Raw genomic sequence first — 27532 nt, forward strand, 5'->3', positions numbered from 1 at the left:
AAAAGCACAATATATCAACTCTGTTTTTTCCTTGTTTTAATTGTGTGGTAAATGTATGCTAATATATCAATTTGCATTCTGTTCTTAAATATCTATTGTAATATGTTATAATAACGTTACTATGGATAGGAATGTGAAGTGAATTACACTGTCACTGGACCACTGTTACAGTATTAGTCAAAAATGTCATAGCTTCACCTTGATAGGCTTCTGTCTTAAAATCACATACAACTACTTAACAGATATGTGTTCCAGGCACTGGGTAGTCAATTTCCAATTTCGTGAGAGTAGTTTGTATTATATCGTCAATATTGACATTCAAGATCACTGTGACAGATGCAATGTATCTTATGACCTGTTTAGATAATTGTGACAGTCAACTCTATTATATGCCCCTTTTAAGTTGGTATTAATTATTCTAGTTTATGTTCCAGGAACGCTCTCTATCATTCATCTATTATTCACTCTTATGTTTTCCAAAAATGTTGAAAATTACAAAAGCAAAAGATAATATTAGAGTTGTGTGCAATCTGTTATATCTAGATCTTAATAAAACTAGAAATGCTGATTATTGCAACCTTATCTAATCAAGAAATGTGAATTCTAAATAAGGAATGGCTGAGTCATTTCCGAGATGGGTGCATGAATATAGGTTATTGCATTGTTACCTTATTGTTAATTCCCAATGTGAAGTGAGTGTGTTATTTTGTTGCATTATTCAAAACAAATTACCATAATGCAAGAAAGTTCAACTCTGTTTGTGTAATGTGAATTCATAATCTTTGTATACTGTCTTTGTGTATACTTTGTGGTATCCTTGTAATAACTTTGTATGTACTATAATTATTTGCTTTAACTATACCGTATTTATCTGGGTAAGCGCCCAGGGTCCTGAACGAACATGGAAAATAACCAAAAATAGGGGTGGGCATTTGCCCGAACATCTCCTGCATAAAAAACGAAAATCCGCAAATATTGTCAACACGCAGATAGAACTGTGACAGGGAATAGAATGTCAAATGAACAATATGCACCATTATAAGTTAACAATAAATAATTTATTGCTTAGAATGTGACAAATAAACCAGAAATAATAAAAAGGATTTCTCCGCTGACAAACACGCTCAATACGCGTGAACTCAAAATGAATTAAAATGTCAGGGGTTAAACTGCGTAAAATTATTTCCGGTTTTGACAAATACCGGATCAACAGCCATACAAGATCAATAATTTACGCAGTAAAATGACGAAAGTTCATAGTTGTTTGAAAAAAAACCCATCTCAGATCTCTTTTTGTACGTTCATTGCTATCTTCAAAAAAGTCCAAGTCGGCGTCATTGTCGCGATGGAACAACATCCCTACAGCTTCGTCTTGAAGTTCGTCGATGTCGTCCCACACAATTTGGACATTTAATCCACGGATTACGCTGTCTGACAGCTTGGCACTTTTAATTCACGTCTAATCAGATTAAAGAGATAAGAAAAATGGGTTTGCACGATGCTGTTGTTTACCGTCTGGCAATCATCTTTGACCTTTAAGCATCCATGCTCATCAATCATGTGAAAGCACAGTCCGGACTGTGGTGAAGTTACCATTTAGCAAGTTCTGGTTGTTGGAATGTCTCACTATGGTTATCACGGTGGGCTTGAAATAGGAAGAATTTTTTTTCTCCAACAACAGAAGAATAATTTCCACGACAGAAACCCAATAGCTGTGATGAAAGAAGGCAAACAAGTTGGCAGTCTTCGGCGTGACATTGCAAAATTGCTGGCCCAGTTATGGATCCGCAAGCTGCTAGCAAATATTTTATTAAGCCAAAACAACATGCTTTCAACCAACTCTCCCAGGTATGGGTTATTACAATATTGCAACATCGGTTTTATTGTCGATGTTGCTAAAGCTGAATGAGTGCGACACTTGCTTCGTGGCTCTCCATATGCTGTAAGATTTGCATGAATCGTTTCTAAGGAAACACAAACCAAATGGCCCTTTTCGGGGCTACGACATACTTCAAAAAGAGAACTACCGTTTTTGCTTTAATATATCTTTTTGTAGCCTTGCCTACTGTTATGATTCTGATGAAAAATCTTGAAAAATAAATGTAAACAGCGGCGAACACGCTGCCCTTGAGGCATAACGCGAAACTACCAGAAAAGACCCCCTGGGCGTATGCCCGGATATGACCTCAACTTCTTTATTGTATCATAATTGGGGTGTGGACATTTACCCAGGCATGGGCGCTTACCCGGATAAATACGGTATATAAAATGATCATACACTACACACTACATGTTTAATGATATTTATATTTCTTGTTTCCCAGGAGCAATATGAGTTTATCCACACCGCTGTAATGGAAGCTATCTTGTGTGGAGACACTTCAATTCCAGCATCAGATTTCAGGCAGATTTATGGAAAATTACAGACGATTGACAGAAAGACCAAAAAATCACAACTGCAAGTACAATGGGAGGTTAGTAAATATTGCTGGTATCAATGTTACTTTTAGAGACATGTTTGATGTTTGTTTTGAGGTATTAATTGAAAATGTTTAGTAATCAGCAATTGCATCCATTGATCCAAGTGGCTATATGAATTGAAAGCATATATATATATATATGTATATTTATTGACACTACATTGATCATTCAACAGTCTTTTAATATAATGAGACTTTTAGAGGAAGTGCGATATATTTCCTAGGTAAAATATGTTAACCTACATGTATCTTGGGTAAACTATGTACATCTACCTCAAGTAAAATACGCACTCCTAACTAAAGTAAACTATATGTACATCTATCCAAGATAAACTATTTACGTCTACCATCTGTAAAGTATGTATGCCTACCATGAATAAATGCTTTCAACACGTATCACATATCCCCGTTCAACTATATGTTCACCTATCACGGGTAAACTCTGTAAATCTACTAAAGTTAATCTATGTTCACTTACCCCAGTTAAAGTATGTACAAAATACCCGGGGTAAACAATGTACAAGTGTTCTCTTTCAAACATAATATGTGTTATCAATGGATAATCTGGAACACGTTTATTTTTTGCACATAATTATATATTTTTGGAGATATTTCAGAAAATATGTTTTTAGGGGAATGAAATTTAAAAAAATGCATTTCACTAGCATTGGAATAATTTTTTTAAAGCTATTAAATCACCCTCAGTTTTGTGTCAACAAACAACATATAGCGCTGATTCCCACTCGCCCATTTCTATAAAACATGATAGCTGGCCCATATATACATGTAGGTTTATAATAATGGTGGCCGACATTGTGTTTTGTAGAATCTTGGCAAAGTGAGTCGTAAACCCAGAGCAGATGAATGTGAAGTAGGAAAACTGGAAGAAAATGCTGACAAGAATAGATTTCATGATATATTACCATGTAAGTACTGTCTACATTCTATACAAAGTCATTGTTAGATGAAGGTCAATTATACAATTGTAGGTTTACCAGATAATATGTATGCAGATACATGTAATACAAGATCATTACATTTCTTTTGTTCTTGATCAACATGTGAAAAGCGCACTTCATGGTGTCTACATGTAGCATTCTACTTTAATAAGTGTTTATATTTTAAACTTCAATACTTTGGATCAGATTACTTTCACAATAGGTTTCTTTTTTCATTATTCCACAGATATTTCTGCTTCACATGTCTAAAATTTCTTTGATTGTATATTGAACATGTCTAACCTGATTGTTTTTATAGGTTCAACACAGGTAGATGTTTCTATAGGTATTTGTAGTATGTTTGTGAAGCGAGATTTATAACTTACAATGTATCTATAATACCGTATTTGCGTGAATATTAGGGTATCATGCACTTATGTAAATTATGAAGTGTTGTGGTCAAAATAAGTGATATTTTAAAGAATCAGTCTACAAAATTGCAATTTTTGTTTTACTTTGTATGTGTACGTTTTTTGGAAATCAACTAATAATAGAGCTAATGACATATACAAAAACTGAAGATAGATTTATTATTATTATGTAAATTGAGGCTGGTCATTCAGCCAAACAAAAAGTTCAGAAATTTGCTACATTACAAAACTAAATATTTTCCTGACAACGATGGGCAGCTTGACAGCACCATTTTCAAACATTTTGCTCATACATGAATGAATATGTTGAGCACTCAAATTTTCAATAGTTATTGATAATCCAAACTTGGCATGAATATCAATAAAGTTACATTTGTTGAGGAAGTTATACAATGTATCCTTTTTGATTTCAATAGTTGATCGTCGTCGACTTCGTTTAATGACACCAGTGTATGATGATGAGTTTTCAACTGACTACATCAATGCAAGCTTTGTGAGCGTAAGTATTTATGTGTTATTTTCCTCATATTGCGATCATGTAAGAATCTACATTATTTTCCTCATATTGCGATCACGTAAGAATCTACGTTATTTTCCTCATATTTGCGATCATGTAAGAATCTGCATTTTATGTGAATATACAATTGGGATTATCACATGTATCACGTTTGCTGGCATAATGGTGGTGAATCAAGCATTATTCATTGATTTTATATGACATCTAAATCCGATAATAGAAAATCAAGTAAATATTGAAATTAATAATGAAGTTTAATGATTTGTGTGCAAACCAAAGAACTTGAAAGAAAATATTTGTGCAATATTAAATTCAACGAAATTTAACTCGCTGCAAATTTCACCTTTTCAAGGTTTTAATACTAGAGGTAATCTTTATTTATTTGGCATATATATCTCTCACATTTCCATGATTTGCTCAAGTCACCTTTAATGTATCATTACATACTAAACTATAACATTTTATTAATCTGCGTAGGCATATACAGTGAAAGAATCATTTATGGTGACTCAGATGCCATTACCAAATACTATTGTAGATCTGTGGAGAATGGTTTATGATTACAAATCAACGTCTATTGTTATGCTCAATGATATGGATCACAATGATAAGGTATGTATTCATGGTGACTCGGATGCCATTACCAAATACTATCACATATCTGTGGAGAATGATTTATGATAAGGTATTATTCATGGTTACTCTTATGCTGTTACCAAATAGTATCATAGTTCTATGAAAAAAAGCATTACAAATCATCTATTATTCTCAATCATATGGATCAACATAATTTATTCAAGTATTGATTTGTTCCCAACTTACTTCAAAATGTATTGTACTCATTTTGCTTTTTTCTCTGCAAACATGCTTGCTGGGGCTATCTACTTTTATCGGTTTGAATTATCTGTTGCATATGTACATGTTCATAAAGTACCTGTACTTGTATATTTCAGACTCTTGGACAATACTGGCCTGATGAGGGCGTTATGCAGTGTGGACCATTCCTGGTAGAGACTGTGAAAACTGATAAAATGAAAAATATAACAACAAGAACGATACAACTGACAAATGTGAGTAAAGTGGAAATAGCATACCAAACCGTAAATCTTTAGCCAACAGTTGTTTATGGTCTTATAAAAGTAACTTAATTTGTAGCCGTTTGATTTAATTTACTGTCTTAGATTTAATAATTGGTTCATATATGCCATGTACAAATCTATGCTATAATGTATTATTACAATTGACACACACAGTTGTCTTTCCAAACTATGACTTATTAAATGAGGTATGAAAGAAATTAAATGAGGTATGAAGGCGAGTGCATATATGGAGTGAATTGTGCAATATCAAGTGGTATACCCAACTTCGGCGGGGGTTATTGCTATTATATTATACCAGTATATTGACAATTCGATAAAACTTGTAAAAAAAGAGTTTACTTTCATCTACTAAAAGATCATGATTATGGCCCTTGAACATGAATATTTATAAGAATAGTATGTAGTTGTACGCTGAATGCATACAAAAATTACATGCGCAACACAGTTCAAATTGAATACAAACTAATTTTGTATTCCACATGAAAAAAAACCATCCACGTTGAATAGAGCAGCGTAAACACACAAATTAGCATAACAAAGGATGACCTTTCTGACCTTTTACTGACGCACAACGCGATTTGAAATACAGGGTCGTGTACAGTTTGGATCATTTAAACAACGGATTTTCCACGTTTTCATTCCGGTTTTTGTACAATTTGGACTGTAATTTGCCCATTGAAAGTACAGTTGTGAAATAAACCGGTTTTGTGACTCATCATACTACTTGTAACTGTGTATATTTGACGTTCAGCGGTACGCGGCGGGACGCGGTGTATCATGTACGGCGACCGGCACAGCGACCTCAGTTCAAACATCTGACCTGGATACCTTTGGTATAACCAAAGTTTTGTGACAGTATGACTGACAAGTTTTGTCGTTGTTCTGGGGTAAGTTTGATGGTGTAAGATCGGATTTTCACATCGTTTTTGTGACACGTACATGATATGCCTTGTCTCAACTAAGGCCGAAAGACTTTGCACGCCGTCGCTCTAATATAATACAGTGGTTGGTGTACACTCGGCACAAATCTGTAGCTTTCGAAATTACCTTCATCATCTCCTGTAATTTATTCACCCATAGTGAAGAATTGCAATACCATATATCGTCGTCGAATCCTGCGTTGTCCCGTGTTTTTTGAAACAGATGACAATTACCCGGGTGCACTGCAATTTTGTCACCTGCCGCTACCGGACACCGGTTGTTATTAGTGGCAAACTGGCATACATGTTTGCCTGTGACTCATAGTTTTTTTGCATTTTTATGTCATTAAATCCCTCAATTATATCTTGTACTTAAAGATCATGTTTTCTTTGTTGGAAGTTCGCAATCCATCTCAAAGTAACAGCACTGAGAACATAGCGTTCTGGCGTTCGTGTCGGCACCTCACGGTGTTAAAGGGACGGTGGTTTAGGTTTGTGTGGCGAACGACAATCACCCAACGACCGACGCTCACAACTTGGATCCCACCATTAACAAAAAGCAATATTATAGTTAAATAACTTTTCAGATGTTTTTAATTCAGTTTTTTTTTCAATATTCTTCTAAAATTCAACCACTATATTTACCTAAAAATCAAATAATACCGGTTTTATGCATTTTCGTATTAAACCTGTAGTCAATTCATGTTCCAGGGCCACTTGGTTTAGCCGTGCATTATCAGCCAATATACCATGGATTGCATATGCAAATTTTGTGTTTGGACCAATCAAATCAATGGATTAACACCATCAATATACTGGTATAATATAATATATAATATATTCTGACTTTATCCAGTGAAGACAGATGAATGACGTGTGTGTCACTCCGATTGATTGATTGATATATTGAATTTTGCATTTTGTGAAAATATGTAACTGCTATTGGGTGAAAAAATCATTGTCTGTTTTTTTGCAGGCAAAAGGAGTAGTAAAAACAATTCAGCAGTTTCAGGTAACATGTTGGCCAGCTGGTCAGGAATTCCCCACAAGTAAATCTGTGATTGTTGATCTGATGTCAAAGGTTGAAAGATGGCAACAGCAAACTGGTAATGGACCAGTGACTGTTCACTGCATGTAAGTATTTCAGGGAACATTTTTATGGAGGCAGGACGGATGACAAAAACAAAGTGGTAATGGATCAGTGACTGTTCACTGCATGTAAAATCCGGTATTTCAGGGATTATCTCAAATTATGTTTAGAGAGGCAGAACTATTGACAAACTTGAAATGGCCAATAACTTAATAATATTTTGCTTTGTGTATCCCAATATCTTGATAGCAATGGTATTGGTCGTAGTGGCGTATATTGTGCATCAGTGTCTACTTGTGAAAGAATCAAAGTGGACCAGATGGCTGACATCTTCCAAGCTGTGAAAGCACTCAGAACTAATCGACCGCACATGCTAGAAAGTATGGTAAGTCAAATTAATTTGTATTCATTACTGCAATAGAAATAACTATTACATTGACATCTTTGAGTGGTAGAAGTTGATTGTCTCCAGTTTATTTATCCCTGGGAAAGACAAATACCTCTGCTAGATATAACACTATACACTATTATAGTGCTGGAATTACATATTGCTGTTTTTATTGGCCATTTGATCTCTGTGAAATTACAACCTTACCTACTATGTTATGCAAATTTCCCATAATTATCATCCATATTTATTTATCTTTTTCAGGCTCAGTATAAATACTGTCATGACGTCATCCTGGATTACTTTGAATCTTTCGATACATATTCTAACTTCCAGTAAATAAGTAGATTTGAAGGAAATTTACTGTGTTTGTGTTCAAGTCTTGATTATTGAAACACTACTACTATTATGTATGGGTATTCCCAAGCCAAACTATTATTATTCTGAGATTGTCTCAACTTGTTACTCTTATCTCAGGCTTGACATATAACTCATTTCAAGCCACTAGATAGGGTGTTTACAGATTGAATCTGTGGCCTTAAGCGCTACATTTGTTTGTGAATGATTAAATATAATGTAGTAGTCTGCTAAAATTGGAATGTACTGCAATATATTTGTGTTACTACTTGTCTGCTGTACAAAGATATATGAATCTAAATATTATCTGTATTATAATTGTTTTATTTTATTGTTTCTCTATAAATATGTATACTTTATTATTTATCTTTATTAATTATTCTACATAGAATATTTACAACCACAAATGTTTAATTTGAAAATATTCATCTTGTGCTATATAGTAGACTGAGGAAAGTTTTACTGTGAAGGAGGATATGAGGTTATTGCAAAGATACTGCAAAGTATGCACAAAGACAGTACAGCGGGAGTATCGATCAACGAAGTGTTGGACATATGTAAAAGGAAAAAATTGTATGAGGGCCCAGGAATAGTACAGATATATTATCATAGTAACTTTTAATGTCCCGTTCGGACGCAGTTTTGAGCCTTGTGACCTTGTGATTTTGTTTAAACTTGGTGCATAATTATGGGACCTTCATGCACATCATTTTATTTTTCAAATCCAACTTAAAATGGCCGACTGGTGGTCATTTTGTTTTAATGAATGCAGTTCTAGTGCCATATCTCCAATATGCTTTGACTGAATATGTTATAGAGATATAGATTTATTCAAAATGGCCGACTTGTGGCTATTTTGTTTTAATTAATGCTGTTCTCGGGCAATATTTCTTAATATGGACAACTACTCGTTTGACGGTCTGATACAAGATGTCAATCATTTTAATGTTAAAAAATCATCATTATCAAGCATCTTCTTCTGGATCCATACTTCTGACATGTTCCAACTATATTACCATAAACAAAACTATATATCTTAAATTTGATAATTAACAGGGACTCTGACATGCATGGCTTGTTCTTTATGTGTCATCAGTTAAAGTTTACATATTTTTTCTTGTATCCCCTAGACAAATCAATGTCGCCTTATTCTGCAGTAACTCCAGGGAAAACATTTTTAATTGATGAAGCTGAAGTTGTTTATGTTATTACAGTAATATAACTATACACATTTTACTTATATAATCTAATATCTGGTCTAACTTTGTAGATATAGCAATGAATGAGCTTTGATGTTTCTATATTTCATGTATATTCAGAATTATATATTTAATAAACATGAGTGGCGGCAGCATGGGGGGGGGGTCCCCCAAATCAAGCTGAAACCTTTCTATGTCAACATTCAGAGGGTCTAGATTTCAAAATTGAGCAGTTCTCTCCCCCCCCCCCGGGAAAATTAGTGCCGCCGCCTCAGTACATTGTTTGGTTGTGTGCATGTGTACTTACTTGTACAGATTGTTTTCCTGTGTTGTATCTTAATTAACCTATATAACCAAGATACTTATATTTGAAGATTGTATTGATTCAACGTAACATCATGCATTCATTACATGCATTATATTGTATGATTTCGATTTTACCCAATTTGTTTCTAACTATATATCTATCTTACATATCATAATCCGAAGTATTACCAATCCAAGGTTAATCACTATAGCAACAGTTAAATGTGGAATTTCCTCATGTGCCATAATTCTAAAAATGCTTATGATTGACAATCTAGTTTTCAGGTTTATATGGATTGGTAAATATTCATTTCTCAATTGAGATAGTACTGTAACAACCAGACTACAGTGTGTGTCAGCATTCTATGTAAAACCGATATTATGATCTGCGAACGGTTCTTAAATGTTTGTCAGTAATGCTAAAACATACTTAGTACTTTAAACTATTTGCATGCCAAATTCTAACCATTACAATATTGTATGAATTGTAGTTTGCCAGCGAAGAGCTGTGAACAGATGAACACATAAAGTGGGAAGGGGATATAGAACAAATAATCAGACAGATATAGTTGATTAGTAAACCATACTTTATTCCAACAACAGGATACAAGTGTACACAAGATTTAGACAGCACCATAAGTCGGCATTTGCTTATTAAATAATTAATAGATGCTTGGTTTTAAATGATAATGAACGTAATTTGTCAGTTTAAAATAGTAACATTTAGTACTTTCCAATGTACATCTCTTAACAACAATTCTATAAATTAATCTGCATATATATTTGTAAAGCAAGTCATTTGAATCCATATCAAAATTTTATTTTGGATACATGTTTGTCTCATTTTAACTTCATCATGATCTAATCATGGCTTATGTTTTCGTTACGTGAGGATATTTATTGGATTATGATATCCTTTTGGATGAGGACAATATTGTATACTGTGCAGCACATTTTACTATCTACTTTATGTTGTATATTGTCAAATAATATTTTGTATGTAATAAATATCAGTTATCAGCTGTGGTTCTCATTCTTTGTGTGTATTATGGATGCACTTTATGCCGTTTTATCGGTATGTTATTGACACAAAGCTATTGTTTATGTCATCATTCCTAGTTCTACCACTATTTGTTGGTGATTAATTTATTGATCAATGTTGAAATAATGTGATATATAATCCGTTGCTAACCCTTGACCTGAGAATTTGTTTTACTGGTATGACAGATAAAATCAGATTGCCCATGTTCTTGTCCAAACAGGTTGTGAATTTGAAAGCTTCGTAAGTACTATGATTTATTGTGCACATCAGTATAACATGCATCATTTACATTACCAAACTGTGACGGTATATACGGTGTATCATTTACGTCAAATAATGTACAGAAGTTTATTTACTAATTCGTTTTGGACGTCATTGCAAGAAAGGTATGAAGTGTTCTCAGCTAGAATCCACTTTGCAAGTTGAGGGACTGTACTCGTCCAATATCAAGAAGGGATTGCTCAGTATTCCTCCTTTTGTCAAAGATACATATAGGAACGCATGTTCTCAGGAGGCAGTATGCAGCTTTGAATTGCACAGAATGAAATACTGTTTGGTATAGTGTATCAATCATTGTTAGTGGTCACCACAAGTCAACGTTGTGGATCACACCCTACTGGAACCAGCTGTTAAATGTGTACTTCCGAGTGACTTTTCTTGGCACTCTGTTATTTGTTTCCAATCTACCTGGTTCTTTTGACATATGTATTGCACGACCCTAATCCTTTGTTTGACTTAAAGAGATGGGAAAGACAAAAATCAACTCAAGAATTATTCTTTTCAACACAATTAATATGGTCGGCTTTTTTGAAACTGACAGCAGCATAGTATTAAAAGCAGAGTATTAGGTACTGATAAATTGTTACATCTGGAATTGATAATTCTGAGAAGCCGCACTTGGTTAAGTAATTGGTTATATGGGGGGCGGTATAATATTGTTTCACTGCTTCAGTGTATCTACATAGTTTATCAGTACCTAATAAGTAGTAGTTGATGGATTAGTATGTATCTGTGCCTGTTTAGTCAGCCACAACTCAATTAATTCCAAAGAGCTACTATTCACCCATTGACTATGAGACATCTGTTTAAAAGGCGACAGTCGTCACGCTGTGTATTTGCGACATTTGTGTTGATAAACATTGATATTCTCTCAACCCAATGCACTCTTGTAATGGAAATCAGAAGTATGAGGTTTAACCTAGGTGCAAGTGACTCTTTCGATACCTTCCAATCACCTAAAAATACCTAATTAAAGCTTTGTAACGTCTCAGTTTGTACTCGTTGATCTGCCCAACACTCAAAGTCGCCATATTTGTTTATATGAGAGCCATTAAAAGTAGCGAAATAGAGTGACGCAAAGGGGAAAATGAAGTGCAATCAATGTGGTGGAAATAGTGGTGCAAAGTGAGAAATTACGGTGAAAAGTGGTGGAGAAATGGTGCAAAGTTTGGAACTAGAGTGCAGAATCGTGCACGGGGGTGCAAAGAGCGAAGCTAAGGAGCAAAGTTGTCGAAAAGTGGTGCAAAGTGTGGAGTAGTGTTGCAAAATGTGACACTGCAGTGTAATAGCAGTAATAGCAGCGCTAACTAAGAAATTAGAGTGCAAAGTAAAAGAATAGTGGTGCAAAATATTGAAAAAGTGGTGCAAAAGTCGAAACTAGAGTGCAAAGAGGTAGATCAGTGGTGCAAAGTGTGATACTAGTGTGCAAATTTGTAGAATAGTAATGAAAAATAGGAAACTGTAGTGCAAAGTGGAGAAATAGTGGTAAAAAGGGCGAAATTAGAGTGAATAGATGTAGATTAGTGGTGCAAAATGCGAGCCTGGAGTACAAGTTGTGTTGCAAATTGTGGTATTACAGTGCAAAGCAGTGGAATAGCAGCAAGTGAGAAGTGAGAAATTAGAGTGCAAATTGGTGAAGTAGTGGTGCAAAGTGTGAAACTATAATGCAAAGTGGCGGAGTCGTGGTGCAAATTGTGAAATTAGAATGCAAAGTTGAAGATTTGTGGTGCAAAGTGAGAAACTAGAGAGCAAGAGGTGAAATAGTGGTGCAAATTATGAAAAGTGAAAAGTGCACCATTTTGTTTAAGATATTTATTACCATTTGTTTTTAAAACAAAGATTTGATCAGTGGTACGGTAAAACCTGCTTGATTATTATTTATTATATTATTTGTTTCTGTAAATTGATATATTCTGTTATTAATTATGTTACATAGCACTTTACCTACACAACTGGAAATTGCTATTCCTCTGTAATTACTTGGGTCATCTCGGTCCCCCTTTTTAAATATGTGTGAAACTATACTAATGTTTCATATGATTGTATATTGAACATGTCTAACCTGATCGTTTTTATAGGTTCAACACAGGTAGATGTTCTTATAGGTATTTGTAGTATGTTTGTGAAGCGAGATTTATAACTTATCTATAATACCGTATTTGCGCGAATATTAGGGTATCATGCACTTATGTAAATTATGAAGTGTTGTGGTCAAAATAAGTGATATTTTAAAGAATCAGTCTACAAAAATGCAATTTTTGTTTTACTTTGTATGTGTACGGTTTTTGGAAATCAACTCATAATAGAGCTAATAGGATATATACAAAAACTGGAGATGGAATTCACATTATTATTATGTAAATTGAGGCTGATCATTTAGCCAAACAAAACGTTCAGAAATTTGCTACATTACAAAACTAAATATTTTCCTGACAACGATGGCAGCTAGACACCATCATTTTCAAACATTTTGCTCATACATGAATGAATATGTTGAGCACTCAAATTTTCAATTGTTATTGATAATCCAAACTTGGCATGAATATCAATAAAGTAGTTACATTTGTTGAGGAAGTTATACAATGTATGCTTTTTTATTTCAATAGTTTATCGTCGTCGACTTCGTTTAATGACACCAGTATATGATGATGAGTTTTTATCCGACTATATCAATGCAAGCTTTGTGAGCGTAAGTACCAGCATGTTATTTTCCTCATATTGCGATCATGTAAGTATCTACATGTTATTTTCCTCATATTGCGATCATGTAAGAATCTACATGTTATGTTAATGTACACTTGAGATTATCACATGTATCACGTTTGCTGGCATAATGGTGGTGAATCAAGCATTAATCATTGATTTTAACTGACATCTAAATCCGACAAATGAAAACCAAGTTTTTATTGAAATTAATAATGAAGTTTAATGATTTGTTTGCAAACCAAAGAACTTGAAAGAAAATATTTGTGCAATATTAAATCCACCGAAATTTAACTCAATGCATATTTCACATTTTCAAGGTTTTAATACTAGTGGTAATCTACAGTAGGACATATGTTAATTTGGCATATATATCTCTCACATTTCCATGATTTGCTCAAGTCACCTTTAATGTACCATTACATAATAAACTATAACATTTTATTAATCTGCCTAGGCATATACAGTGAAAGAATAATTTATGGTAACTCAGATGCCATTACCAAATACTATTGTAGATCTTTGGAGAATGGTTTATGATTACAAATCAACATCTATTGTAATGCTCAATGTTATGGATCACAATGATAAGGTAGGAATTCATGGTAACTCAGATGTCATAACCAAATACTACCATAGTTCTACAAAGAAAGTCATTACATTGCTAGGGCTAGCTACTTTTATGGGTTTCAATTATGTGTTGCGAATGTACATTTTCATAAAGTATCTGTAATTTGTATTTCAGACTCTTGGACAATACTGGCCTGATGAGGGCGATATGCAGTGTGGACCATTCCTGGTGGAGACTGTGAAAACTGATAAAATGAAAAATATAACAACCAGAACCATGCATTTGACAAATGTGAGTGAAGTGGAAATAACATATCCAACTGTAAATCTCTAGTCAAAAGTCGTTTATGGTCTTATAAAAGTAACTTAAATTGTAGCCATTTGATTTAAATCACTCGCTTAGATTTAATAATTGGTTCATACATGCAATGTGCAATCTATGCTATAATGTATTACAATTGACTCACACAGCACAGTTGTCTTTCCAAACCTTGACTTATTAAATGAGGTATGAAAGAAGTCTTGAATTTGAAACATCAAATGACCTGTGTATCACTCCAGTCGATTGATGTTTTGAATTTTGCATTTTGTGAAAATTTGTAACTGTTACTGGGCTGGAAATGATGAAATAAATAAAAGAATCATTGTCTGTTTTTGCAGGCAAAAGGAGTAGTAAAAACAATTCAGCAGTTTCAGGTGACATGTTGGCCAGCTGATCAGGAATTCCCAACCAGTAAATCTGTCATTGTTGATCTGATGTCCATGGTGGAAAGATGGCAACGACAGACTGGTAATGGACCAGTGACTGTTCACTGCATGTAAGTATTTCAGGGATCATCTCAAATTATGTTTAGAGAGGCAGAACTATTAGAAAACTTGAAATATCCAATAACTTAATAACATTTTGCTTTGTATATCTCAATATTTTGATAGCAATGGTATTGGTCGTAGTGGCGTATATTGTGCATCAGTGTCTACTTGTGAAAGAATCAAAGTGGACCAGATGGCTGACATCTTCCAAGCTGTGAAAGCACTCAGAACTAATCGACCGCACATGCTAGAAAGTATGGTAAGTCAATTTCGTTACCTCATCACTAACATTGGCAATAAGACTGACAATGTGTTTACCGCTGAAATGGAAAATAACGCTGCCTGGACATAACACTATACATTATTGTATTGCTGGAATTACATATTACTGTTTTTATGGCCATGAGATATATGTTCAAATTACAACCTTTTCTACCATGTTATGCAAATTTCGTCACTCATATTTATTTGTCTTTTTCAGGCTCAGTATAAATTCTGCCATGATGATGTCATCCTGGATTACTTTGAATCTTTTAATACATATTCCAACTTCCAGTAAATTGATTCAAAGACTTGATTATTAAAACACTAATCCTATGATGTATAGGTATTCCCATGCGGAAAGTACGTTATTCTCTGATTGTTTCAACTTGTTACTCTTACCTCAGACTAATAACTAAACTCATTTCAAGCCAGGTAGTGTGTTTACAGATTGATTGACTATAATGTAGTAGTCTGCATTGATTTTGAGTTACTACTTGTCTGGTGTAAATGTATATATGGATCTAAATAATATCTAAATTATAATTGTTTTATTTTATTTGATCTCTCTATAAATTTAAATACTTTATTATTTTACATACAATATTTATACTAATATTTAATTTGAAAATATTCAGCTTGTGCTGTATAGTAGACTGAAGAGGAGCATTAGTGTGAAGGATATTATATACCCTTATTAGTATACATCTTTTCCTCCCAAGGATACATCAAGGGAATTTAGTTTAGAACAGATTTAGCGAACTTCTTTGTGAGGGGCCGGTCAAACGCTGAGGCTGCCATGTTTTCTTTTATTAGAGGACGCTGAAGATGCAAATGCCCAGTGCAAGACCGCAAAATTACGGCACAATTACGGCACGCCGTACTTTATCGCGTTATGGTGACAGATGTATAATACTGTCTGGTATTGGGATTGATTTTCTTGTTTCAGTAACTCAAACTCGATTGAATTATTATCAACAAGTGTACAGTCTTGACATCTTGCCCATTATACTTTTGTGACATGACAATTTTTAATTTGTTAATCTACCAACTAAGATATTTGATCAAATAATATGAAATCTCATTATAGAATACAGACAATCACATTTATATATATTTATATACAAGACTATGATGTTAGTTAAAAAACATATTTAAAAACTAGCACAAATCTGTTGATTAAGCTATTGCATTAACCTGATATATTATTCGGATTGTGTAGTATTTTTTACCGAAATTTCAATCAATATAAGGTAATTGTTTATGGTACAATATAACTATACACAGTATCTGGCATAACGATGTAGATGAAGCAATGAATGAACCGTGATGTTTGTATAGGAATCATGTATTTGATTATACTGCATTGCTTCAACTTTATACAGTGTATTCATAATTTTTTTTATTTGTATAATCAAGTAAATAGATTTCGATTTGGCCCAGTTACATATCAAAATATTTCCAATGTAAGTATTGATCACTATAGCAACAGTTAAATGTGATATTTTCTCGTGTGCTTGAGATAATATGTCATAATTCCAAAATACTAATTGACAGAATAATTGCTTATGAATGGCAATCTAGATTTCAGATTTATATGGATTGGTAAACATCTATTTAAACCATGGAGACAGTACTGTCAAAACTATGCTACAGTGTGTGTCAATCATTGTATGTAAAACTAACATTATGATCTACGAACAAATACATAAATGTTTGTAATGGTAAAACATTGTTTACTTAGTACTTTAAACTATTTGGATGCCGAATTCTTGCAAATTACAATGTTTTTCGAGTTTGTATTCAACTGGTATTTTTGTAGTTTGCTAGTGAAGAGCTGTTAACAGATGAACACAATATGCGAGAAAAGGGGGATAGAATAAATAATCAGATAGATGTAGTAGATTAGTAAACCATATCCTATTATATCAACCTGCAGGATACTAGTGTACATCTTTTAGCATAATTACTTTATCAAAGGATCTAGTGTGGGCAGCATGATAAGTCGTCAGTTGCAGATACAAATTAAAGAAAATGCTTGATTTTTGGTTTTAAATGCATGATTATAAACTTAAATAGTCTGTTTATCACATGTTGTATCTTCATGGTGGTGTTTATTATACAAATTTTACAATTCTATAAATTCCACGAGCTTACATATTGAAGCGTAATTTGTAAAAGCAAGTCATTTGAATGCATATCAAAATCGTCATTTGAATATTAGTTTTTTGTCTGTCATTTTAATTTCATCATGAACTAATCATGGCTTATGTATTTGTTATTTTAGGTTATTTATAGAATTGTGATATACTGATCGATGAGGACAATATTTTATAATGTGTAACACATTTTACTATCTACTGTATGTTATGTTTTTGTACTAATTACCATGTATGTAATACATATTATCATTTATCAGTTGTGATGCTCATTCTTTGTATGTGTTGCATGTACACTGTTTGCCAAATATATCAGTATGTTATTGCCACTATATAATAATGTTTATGCCGTCACTGCCACTATTTGTTAGTGAATAATTTATTGATAAATAATCAATTAATGGGGTATATAATCTGCTGCTAACCTTCGACCCGAGAATTTGACCTGATGGTACACAGTGTGATCTTGCAGTGCGCTGCATGCTGGAATCCCTCCAATCAAACCGGTTGTCAATTTGAAGGCTGCATATGTACTATGTTTTATTGTGCACGCCAGTGTCACCAGAGCAGCATTTGCTGCACCAAACTGTGACGGTATATACTCGAGCGCTCTATGAATCATTTGCATCAAACCATGTACATAAGTTGATTATGAGTAATTCATTTTGGAAATGCTGAACATACCGGGTAGTTACAAATATGACTACGCCCATATTTCAGAATCCACGCCTACTTTTGCGAAACCACGCCAGGTATAATAGTTGTGTGTTACTCACCTGTTCAGGGTAAAGCCTTAACTCACGCATGTTTGTGTGTGTAATAGAATTCCCTTGTACCATATCAATGTAAAGTGCCGCCCTTCTCTTACGATTGTGTACTACAATTACTAAACAATGTAATTTCCTGATTTCAGAAAAACAGAGAGTCAATTTATTTTAATATTTTGTTATTCATGCTTTCAGATTATGAAAGTCAAAAAAATTATCTAAAAAATCTAAATTGGTCAACGATCACAGCACAAATGCAGTAGTTTCAGTTCGAAGTCATATAAACGAAATATATTATAAAACTTCAACCAAGAAGGACGCAATCAACACAAATTTCTTTACGTGTATGTCACACGCAACGTAATAATACCGTAATTGATATAGTACAGGTGTGATGGTTCAAATACCAAAATGGCAACAGTAACAGAAAGACTTCCCTGGCGGCGATGATAAAATACGAACACGGAGCCAACAGATGAGGTTTCAACTGGTACTGGTATTATTATACTCTGCAAACATCAAGTACAATAACGCGGTAAAACTCCACTACTCCAATAACTAGATACTTAAACTCCAATACAATTCAACGAGATCTCCGATCTGCTCTCAGTGCTGAACAACTCCCCTATATATACTACCACTGTCTATAAATAGACCATTACATCAGCATACATAATGAGTCTGGAACTTACTAATATGTCAAAATTTCTAGTATGTTCCATTACCTTCTATTGCCTCCTACAGTGTTCTATTACATATTCAACCAGTTTCTAAACAAATCTAGAATATTCCACCCAGACACAGCACGGCTCTAGAACATTCTCAGTAACACGGAAGTGGTAAACAAGTCGTATGCGACAGTGTAGAAACTGGTCCAGATTATTATTATGTCGAACCTTTTGGAATTTTCTTCGTCGTTCTCGGTCAGAAATAATTATTTTCAATCTAATAAAAACACACACTCGTATATAGTCTGAAATGTTCGTGTATGGCTGCTCCGTTTTGATATCTTTATGGCTCGAACCACATATTCAAGGTGATGGAGATCGCTGTAGAGATTTTGGATGAAGATTATTGTATTTCGCATAGAATGTTTATTTCTACATAATTTTACAAACCACACTATTTTGGGAATATATGAAAACCTAATAGTACTATCACAGTTTTTAAAAAAATACGTAAATTACTACGCATGCGCCCTTTCAAATTTATGAAAACCTAATTTAGTTTACATGAATGGTCATAAAACAAAAGTTATGTATTTTATTTTACTTGAATGTGTTCACAAGTTTACATTTCGACTACTACAGCGACTTTCATTAACAGTCCCGTTAGTCATCAAATCTAAGTTATATAGTTTTTGTTTATAGTAATATAGAATGAGTAATTTTCCATATTGGACGATATTGTCAAAGCATGTCAGAGATATGTCATTAAAACCACATTAATTCAAACAAAATGGCCGCCAGTCCGCCATTTTGTCTCTGATCTGAAAAAACAAAATAACGTGCAGTAGGTCGCATAATATCCAATGTGTGTAGCAAGTTTGTACAAAATCCATCTGTAAACAGCCAAGAAATGCTTGATTTTGTTATCTTTTCAGTACAAAAATGGTCGATATTCGACCATTATGAATCAGATCTTGTAACAATTTATGTGCGATGTATATGTATATGTGAAATGTGAATGTAATTGTTCCAGGCATGCATGTATGTAAATGTGTCGAAATGGGCGTAGTGCGAGTGCTAGTAGCACTAATCCGAAAACGTACTAGATCTAGTGCTAAAATGGCACTAGATCTAGCGCTAAAATGGCACTAGATCTAGTGCTAAAATGTGCAAAGTGCGAGTGGCATTGTTATCGCATTGTCAACGACGTCGAATAATAATCAACAACCACTTTCATATGCAAACTGCAAACAGTATAAAACATTGGCAATATGCGCGAGATGTCCATAATAATACTTTATTTATATAATACCGGATTCTGCCCCAAATTCGCCCATCCGAAAAATCGCCTTGGGGATTTCACGGCTGATGGGCGCTTATTTGGGGTTCAAAATTTCAAAAAATAATTATCAAATATTTGGGGGAGGGGCATTTTCATTGTATCCAACTACACAGACTTTCTACGCCGTCAGTTGGGCCACCCAAGACGAATGAAACTATTGCAGAATTAACAATAATTACTAATTCTTGCTGAGTTAAAAAGTAGACCACCTGAAATGTCATTAAAGTGTCGCCCAGTGTCATTTTTCAAATACATTTGTTTTTATTTTATTGGTAACAAAAGTATATTTTAAACGACGTTTCTAATAAAAACGAACACAACTGCATTAAGCGATCCCGGCAAGGATCACAGATGCTCAATCCGGACAATAAAAATGATATGTTTCACAAACGTTGATTATTAGTCAGTAGTGATTATAATAACGCACAAAAAAATAAATTCGTTAATTTTTATGAAATTCAAATAAAATTCAACTTAGTTTCATCGTAAGCAAATGATTCCGATCGCATATAAACGCTCGATGCGGTAGGGTATCCGCCATGCGCTTCTCTTGCATGAGTTGAGCTAATAGGTCAAATCGCTAATTAACCAATCAAAATGCTGGATGATGCCAACACGTTCAAATCACCATAGCTCATTTAAATATGTTAACGTTATTGAACGCAACGCGGAAGAGATTTGACGATGTTGTAGTACGCTCTTTTGGCTTGGATTTTGATGGGAAAATGTTTTTTTTAAAATAAAAAAATAGTTGTTTTCAAAGATGAACTTAGCATAAGAAGAATAATTTAACATTGTTTACAGTGATAACAGCTCTTTGTCCAAACGGAGCTTACGCTAGTCAAAATAAACACACTCTTGAATAAAAACTTAAATATACTGATTTAGGCGTCAGGAACGATTGAAATGTCCGATAAATTACGACAAAATATTTTAAAAAATAAATTTAAAAACTGCCGAAAAATCGCCCTGGACGATTTCTTGGTCCCATTTTTTTTAACGCGACCATACACTGGGTTTGTTTAGCTGTGAGGGTTAAAATACGTATTTCACAACCGGAAATTCAACAGACGAACTTGTTACTTCACATGTTTTAATTATTAGCAACTGTAACAAGAACACGATTTCGAGAGTCTACAACAAAAAATCCTACTAAGGGCTTCTAAAAAATATTATTGCAGAGAAAGTGTCTAGACATATATAATATGATCACGTTAAAAAATTTAAAAAAATCGGCGAGGTTACATCATATTCCGTTAGTTCCTCCCTGATACAATGTAACAACAGGATTGCGTGATCGCAGTACACACACAATCCACCGAGCTTTACAGGGACCCTGACTTCCCCACAATACCATTTCATACAGTATATCTATTCAGTATATCTATTCACTGTTTCAGCTAGTTTCCCGGCCGATCGCGTTGTTCCAATGAATGAAAGATACAAAAATTTTACGTAAATATTAATTTATTTTCAGAGAATTACGGGATGTCTTGAGGTCGTTGACAACGCAATATCAATGCCACTCGCACTATGTACATTTTAGCACTAGATCTAGTAGTTTTTCGGATTAGTGCTACTAATGCACTATGTCCATTTCGAGACATTTACATACCTCAAGCATGTATAATATTCAGGTTCGGACTCGCGGACGCAAGCACAGAGGTCAATCCAAAAGTACCCGTTTCCAGAACCCCATTTGAGCAGCTACGTCACATCTTATTGTAACTGAGAACTCACACTGGACAGGGGTTCTTTCACTGCTAGAATGGAGTAGGCAATACAATCGTACTGGAAATGAAATACACATACGACAAAATATCGAGTTAAAGCACCTGGCTTTATTACCTCTCAGAATAATTACAAGAAATAAAGCACTTTATCGCGACTCTGATTGGTCGAGAGCTGTTGGCCATGTGCTAATTATTATGAGAATTATTATGTCTAACGCGTACAAGACTTGGCCACGCGCTTTTTGAAAACGTTCGAATGTAAGATGCTTTCGCCTCGCTCTTCATAATACGTAGACAGGATATGACACATCTGAAGCTTAACAATAGGTGTTCGCCATATAGAACACGTGACCTGCAATTTTTTTCATCCAATGCCCGTACACAGTCCCTCTAGCACTGTGGCCCGTACCATTGTTTACGTGTAACATGCTCTTCTTCGCATTATTATGCATATCTGCCGCTTATAAAACAAGATACACACCGTGTTAAATTATTCAAAAACGTAATTCTCTAATCTAGGCTCAATATCGAATGTTTGCTGAAATGCATAAACTTAAATAATCGCTGTTGTGCGGCCACTCATGATGCATCGCTTTCACTAGATGCATATCTGCCATTCTGTGCATATTTGAAATTAGTTCGATGACGGGCGAAATAATCTTACCGGCAATAAAAAAAAAACGATATAAACTCGCAGTATTGCAGCTACTGATGCGTTATTAACTACTAACGTCCCGGGTTATAGCGGAACATAGACGCGCACGAAGTCGTGAGGCGAAAGCGCGGGCAATTCATCGATGGCAACGCTGTTAAATACTGTTTACAACTCTCATCTACGCCGATGTTGATAACTTACAGTTTCTCAATTTATCTAATACGTGTCAAATCGGTAAGGAAATTGAATATAGATATAATGGAACAGTGTCTAGTTTGTGTGTATATTTATTACGAATATTATTATTTAAATCTTCCAAAGCAGAATGTATTACTGATCCAACACTTTTGCCTAACGCCCTTGTATGGGGCCCTGGTTTTTGTTTTAACAAACGTTAGATATACGTTCATGTCCTACCATAGCGAATCTCCAACAGCCCCCGGCTTGTCTGCATGTTAGTGGCACAACGTTTAATAACATAACGCAACTAATTTAATAATTAAATGCGCGCAAAAACAATAATACACACACAAATAACCAGTAAGATAGTTACCATGGCGACCTATTAATTTGTCGATTGTGTTAAAAGTACAGTTATACTCAGTCGGTAAATACTAGCTCAATAATATGTCGTCACACCTATTTCTAAATATCGGAAAAAATGACTAGAAAAGTAAGGAAATGCATATTGAGACAGTATGTATGAAGTGGTATCAGGTGATGTTTACATCAAACAAATTACATCGATGGCATGTAGGATAACAATGTTCATTGTATGCGCATTATATTTGACAGTCGTTCTCTACAAAACTCTTTCATTCGATGATTTTGTCGAAATATCTACTGCACCAATACTTTGCCAAATACGGTGAGAAATCTATAGTTGTTGGTAATGTCATCACCAAGTTTAGAATTAGGTCATCATGCACTTCCAATAACTCGGGAATAATATTAAATGAGATTTATGCAGTTAGTTGTTAAAAATACTACACAGTCGATGTGTTACAGATTTCCACGATCGTTCAAACGCCCGACATAAACATCGCATAATAAACTATAGCGTTTTAATTTTTGTTATTATTTCAGTTTTCTCCTCGTGCCCTGATGGATTCCATTGCGAATTTTGTAAATATTATGGAAGGGCTTTTCGACGGTCAGTCGGACATGCGAGATTTGCGTTGTATATAATTTTGGGTGATCATACATGAAAATATAATAACACACCAGAGATTGCAATTGTAGATTGATGAACGATCCAACTTTGCTGAAGCTTTATTTCTCTATTGAACCCCTAGAAACATACAAAAGATGGCAGGTGGGGCTTTTAAAATACATATCATTCATATCCAAACAAGAAAAAAGTATTTGGCAACACGACAGTCTGTAGATGGCAATGGGACGATCATCAACAATTTTTATCAATCTCAAAAAATGATCATAAACTTCCAAAAATTACATGTCAACAAGGAGACACACTTTATCAACTCATACAGGTAGTTCAACAAGTGGGATATAAAGGATTACTATTTTGATAAAACATTCGCCTAGAAACACACAAAAGATGGCAGGTGGGGTTAAAGGTCATCACAGAGAAACCCACCTGTTATGAAATGCGCCACCACAGGTGATCTCGGTAAAACGTTTGTTTTGTTAAGTACAATAATTTAAACTAGATAACAAGATTCCGTGAGCCTTTGTCACACCAAAGGTAAAAGAAAAACCAAAATAATAACACTAATGTGTTCCATGAACACTGGTCACAATATAATTGTCATTATGAAAGCAATGCAATATGTGATAAAAACACTGGTGTTTGTAAAAATAGAGATTGTGCACCAGGATGGATAAATTTAGAGACTGTAGGTTCTGAGTGTCACAGGGTTTGTATTTCAAATCATTTTTTTTAAGGTGAATTATTCAACTATAACTATAATGAGAACACAAATTGTGGGTTTCTACTCTATAGGGTATACTACACATACTGATGTATATGTGACAATATAGGACATACTTTCCTACTTATAATTGTAATTACGGGTGTTATTTCAATCATGTGCATGTATACATGTCAATATGAATTCAATGTGCATAACAAAACATTGTATCAAAGTTCAGGTAATCATGATAAATATTGCACACAAATATGGTACATGAAGACGTTAAATATTATTGTTTACAACATAAGCAGTATTCACTAACTTTAAAAATGATAAACATCGTAGTAAATTGCAGTTTGTAAATGCATGTAAAAATTATATGTTACTTCACTGTTAAGTGAACTAACTTTACCATAGTTACATATTGGCAGTGAATGGCGGGTAATATTAATTGCGTCAACGCGTTCTAGCAAAATTGTATGTAAATGCATGCCCAATTTATTTCTCTTTACAGATGGTACACTAATGTCCCAACCAATATTTTACCTGGCGAGGCAACATTTTTTTATCTGTGAATTCAGTGGAAATCCAGTAGTTGCATAGGATGCAGTAAAGTTATGAATGTCTGGACCCTTCAACTGTCTCCAACCAGTTATAAGTTAGAGTATAAAAACAAAGTAATTGTGAATTTCAATGGCATAATAGTTAGTGAAGTGGACATATTTTGCCTTGGTATTCCAGATATTAGATTTCCAGGACAAAAAAAAACAGTGAGCGTATATGGTAAGTTATATTTTAATAAATAACAGTTTGAATAGTGTACATTGAATATATATAATTATTTCCTACAGTTGAACAATAGCGTAAACTAAAGGAACGATTTCCGGATTTGCATTGACGTGCACTTACTTAAAAGAATTAAAACAGCATAAAACGCATAAACCAGAATACAACGAGATATGTACAAGTTTTATTTATGTCCAGGAGTGTATGTGTTAAAGCACCCGAAACGTTTTCCATGTAATCATAGTAAATGCAAATGTGTGCTTGAAATAGAATACAGCGATTATTTCTTCGTTTTAGGGGCAACCTTGGTATATGAAAAATTGTTCCAATCAACATAATTAAGAAAAACAACACAGATGACGCCTTGTGCCTGGTTGCGTTTTACAATCGAAAAACTTCCTGATTCAAAAACCAGCCAGTTCGAATGGCAATCAAGCTGGGTGCCATTTGCGTAATTATGTACAATTATGGTTTTCACGATTCCCCTTTGAACCCTAAATACTATCGGTTTACAATCTACCTCATCTGTTCTATTTTCATAGAAGTATCTTTCCACATACAATATTTAAATAAAGGGTTAGTCACACACACACACACATACACACACGCACGCATACTTGTATTGCTATATGTTCCGAGGACTTCATTGGATTAACCTTTAATATAGTTGAATCAACTTTTAATATAGTTGCAATATGAACTCGATTAAAACGCGTTCCTATATAGGGTTGCGTTTTAATTGGAGTTTAATTAAACTCAATTACAATGCAATACAATGGAGAATTGCATTTTAATTAAGTTTAATTAAACAAGAGTTGAATTCCCCGTGACTGAACATAGAAATGTTTGCGAAGCTCAGGTTTAGTATCCAGGGAAGGTATGGTACAATTATATTAATATTAATATAAACTGAACCATATCTTCCCCCGATACTAAACCTAAGCTACGCAAAACGTATTATTAATCGAATTAACTAATAATATAAATTATGTTTTCCGAGGACTATGAAAAAGGTCCTCGGAAGGTGTGTATGTCTTCGGAAGTTACTATATATCTGTATTTTTGTCCTCGCAACATATAGCAATCCAAGTACACACGCACACACACACACACACACACACACACATATATATATATATATATATATATATATATATATATATATATATATATATATATATATATATATATATATATATATATATATATATATATATATATGTGTATATTGCAACTATTCGTTATTATTAGGTTCAACAACAGCAAAACATTGCAAACATTAATGACAAATACAGGGCATCAACAATGAGCTACTGGTGTAACATAATATTGGAGCGATAAGGTATTGACATTCAAGTTAATTTAACATAAAATTTTTAAGATGCTGAAAATGAGTTCAGCTACTTCAAACAGTGTTACAGCTGACATTCCAATCCATAGTCCAAGGGCACCACCAATGTCAGCAAACAGGTCAACCATCTAAAAAAACATGGTCATATATTAATATTAAGAACAAGGACAGTAGGAATCACTATAATAATGTATTCGAATAAGATACACGTATTCTCGTGATTATATTGGAACAAATAAGATATCATGTATTGATTACTTACATCATATGCTTTTTCTTGAGATACTGTCTCTACATGTCTTCTGTCGATGTACACGTGCACAAGAGCAATGTTTCCTCTGTTGATCAAGTACAAATAAAAAAAAGCTACAACAATATATGTGTTACTAATACATTGCATTGCACCATTGGCAAGATCCAATGGCAGGTTTTGTTAAAATCAGTATAATATCATGCAATCATATTACCTCAGAGTCGATGTATTAATAGACTTGGTTTTGTTATTCATTACATGTAACAAATGTAACAGACGTCCCTGTTGAAGAAAAACGATCAAAGAGTATATGTAATTCAAGACGTTGCCAACAATGTAATTGCCATCTTTTATTACGAATGACAATAAATATATTTGATGTCACACTGGCAGAAATAGTAAGTGTATGTTAAATGAACACTATCTGCAGCGATACATTAAATATTATATAATTGCATAGTAAGAGCGTAGTGTGCTTAAACTGTGAAGGATTTGTATCTAAATATACATAATATTATGTTGCACAAATAGCGCTTTCGTTTATTGACGA

The 27532-nt window shown here is 33.9% G+C and overlaps 2 protein-coding genes across 4 annotated transcripts in view; both read left to right on the top strand.

Moving 5' to 3' along the window:
- Window positions 1-10748, top strand: part of LOC100375402 (receptor-type tyrosine-protein phosphatase mu-like) — a 112209-nt gene extending 101461 nt beyond the window's left edge. For all 3 annotated transcript variants that reach the window (XM_085503360.1, XM_085503361.1, XM_085503362.1), the window contains 8 exons: window positions 2325-2474; window positions 3307-3406; window positions 4266-4348; window positions 4844-4978; window positions 5320-5436; window positions 7363-7520; window positions 7726-7861; window positions 8129-10748. In XM_085503360.1, the coding sequence (XP_085359486.1) occupies window positions 2325-2474; window positions 3307-3406; window positions 4266-4348; window positions 4844-4978; window positions 5320-5436; window positions 7363-7520; window positions 7726-7861; window positions 8129-8203 (954 nt within the window). In that variant the 3' untranslated portion in view covers window positions 8204-10748. The remainder of the gene's footprint in view (window positions 1-2324; window positions 2475-3306; window positions 3407-4265; window positions 4349-4843; window positions 4979-5319; window positions 5437-7362; window positions 7521-7725; window positions 7862-8128) is intronic.
- A 1832-nt stretch (window positions 10749-12580) lies between these two features.
- On the top strand, window positions 12581-15689 carry LOC144343225 (receptor-type tyrosine-protein phosphatase alpha-like). The gene is made up of 6 exons (XM_078005928.2): window positions 12581-12650; window positions 13654-13736; window positions 14496-14612; window positions 14981-15138; window positions 15254-15389; window positions 15612-15689. Exons 1-6 carry the CDS (start codon window positions 12581-12583, stop codon window positions 15687-15689), a joined length of 642 nt encoding a protein of 213 aa, XP_077862054.2.
- The last annotated feature ends 11843 nt before the right edge of the window (window positions 15690-27532 follow it).

This window comes from Saccoglossus kowalevskii, chromosome 9 (genome assembly GCF_978046115.1).
Source record: "Saccoglossus kowalevskii chromosome 9, keSacKowa6.1, whole genome shotgun sequence".
Taxonomy (NCBI): domain Eukaryota; kingdom Metazoa; phylum Hemichordata; class Enteropneusta; family Harrimaniidae; genus Saccoglossus; species Saccoglossus kowalevskii.

Excerpts from the sequence above, each read along its gene's own strand:
- LOC144343225 (XM_078005928.2), top strand. The coding sequence starts at position 12,581 with ATGCGAGCCTGGAGTACAAGTTGTGTTGCAAATTGTGGTATTACAGTG. Across the intron at positions 12,651-13,653 it reads AAGCAGTGGAATAGCAGCAA|TTTATCGTCGTCGACTTCGT; the intron begins GTGAGAAGTGAG and ends TTATTTCAATAG. Across the intron at positions 15,139-15,253 it reads CCAGTGACTGTTCACTGCAT|CAATGGTATTGGTCGTAGTG; the intron begins GTAAGTATTTCA and ends ATATTTTGATAG.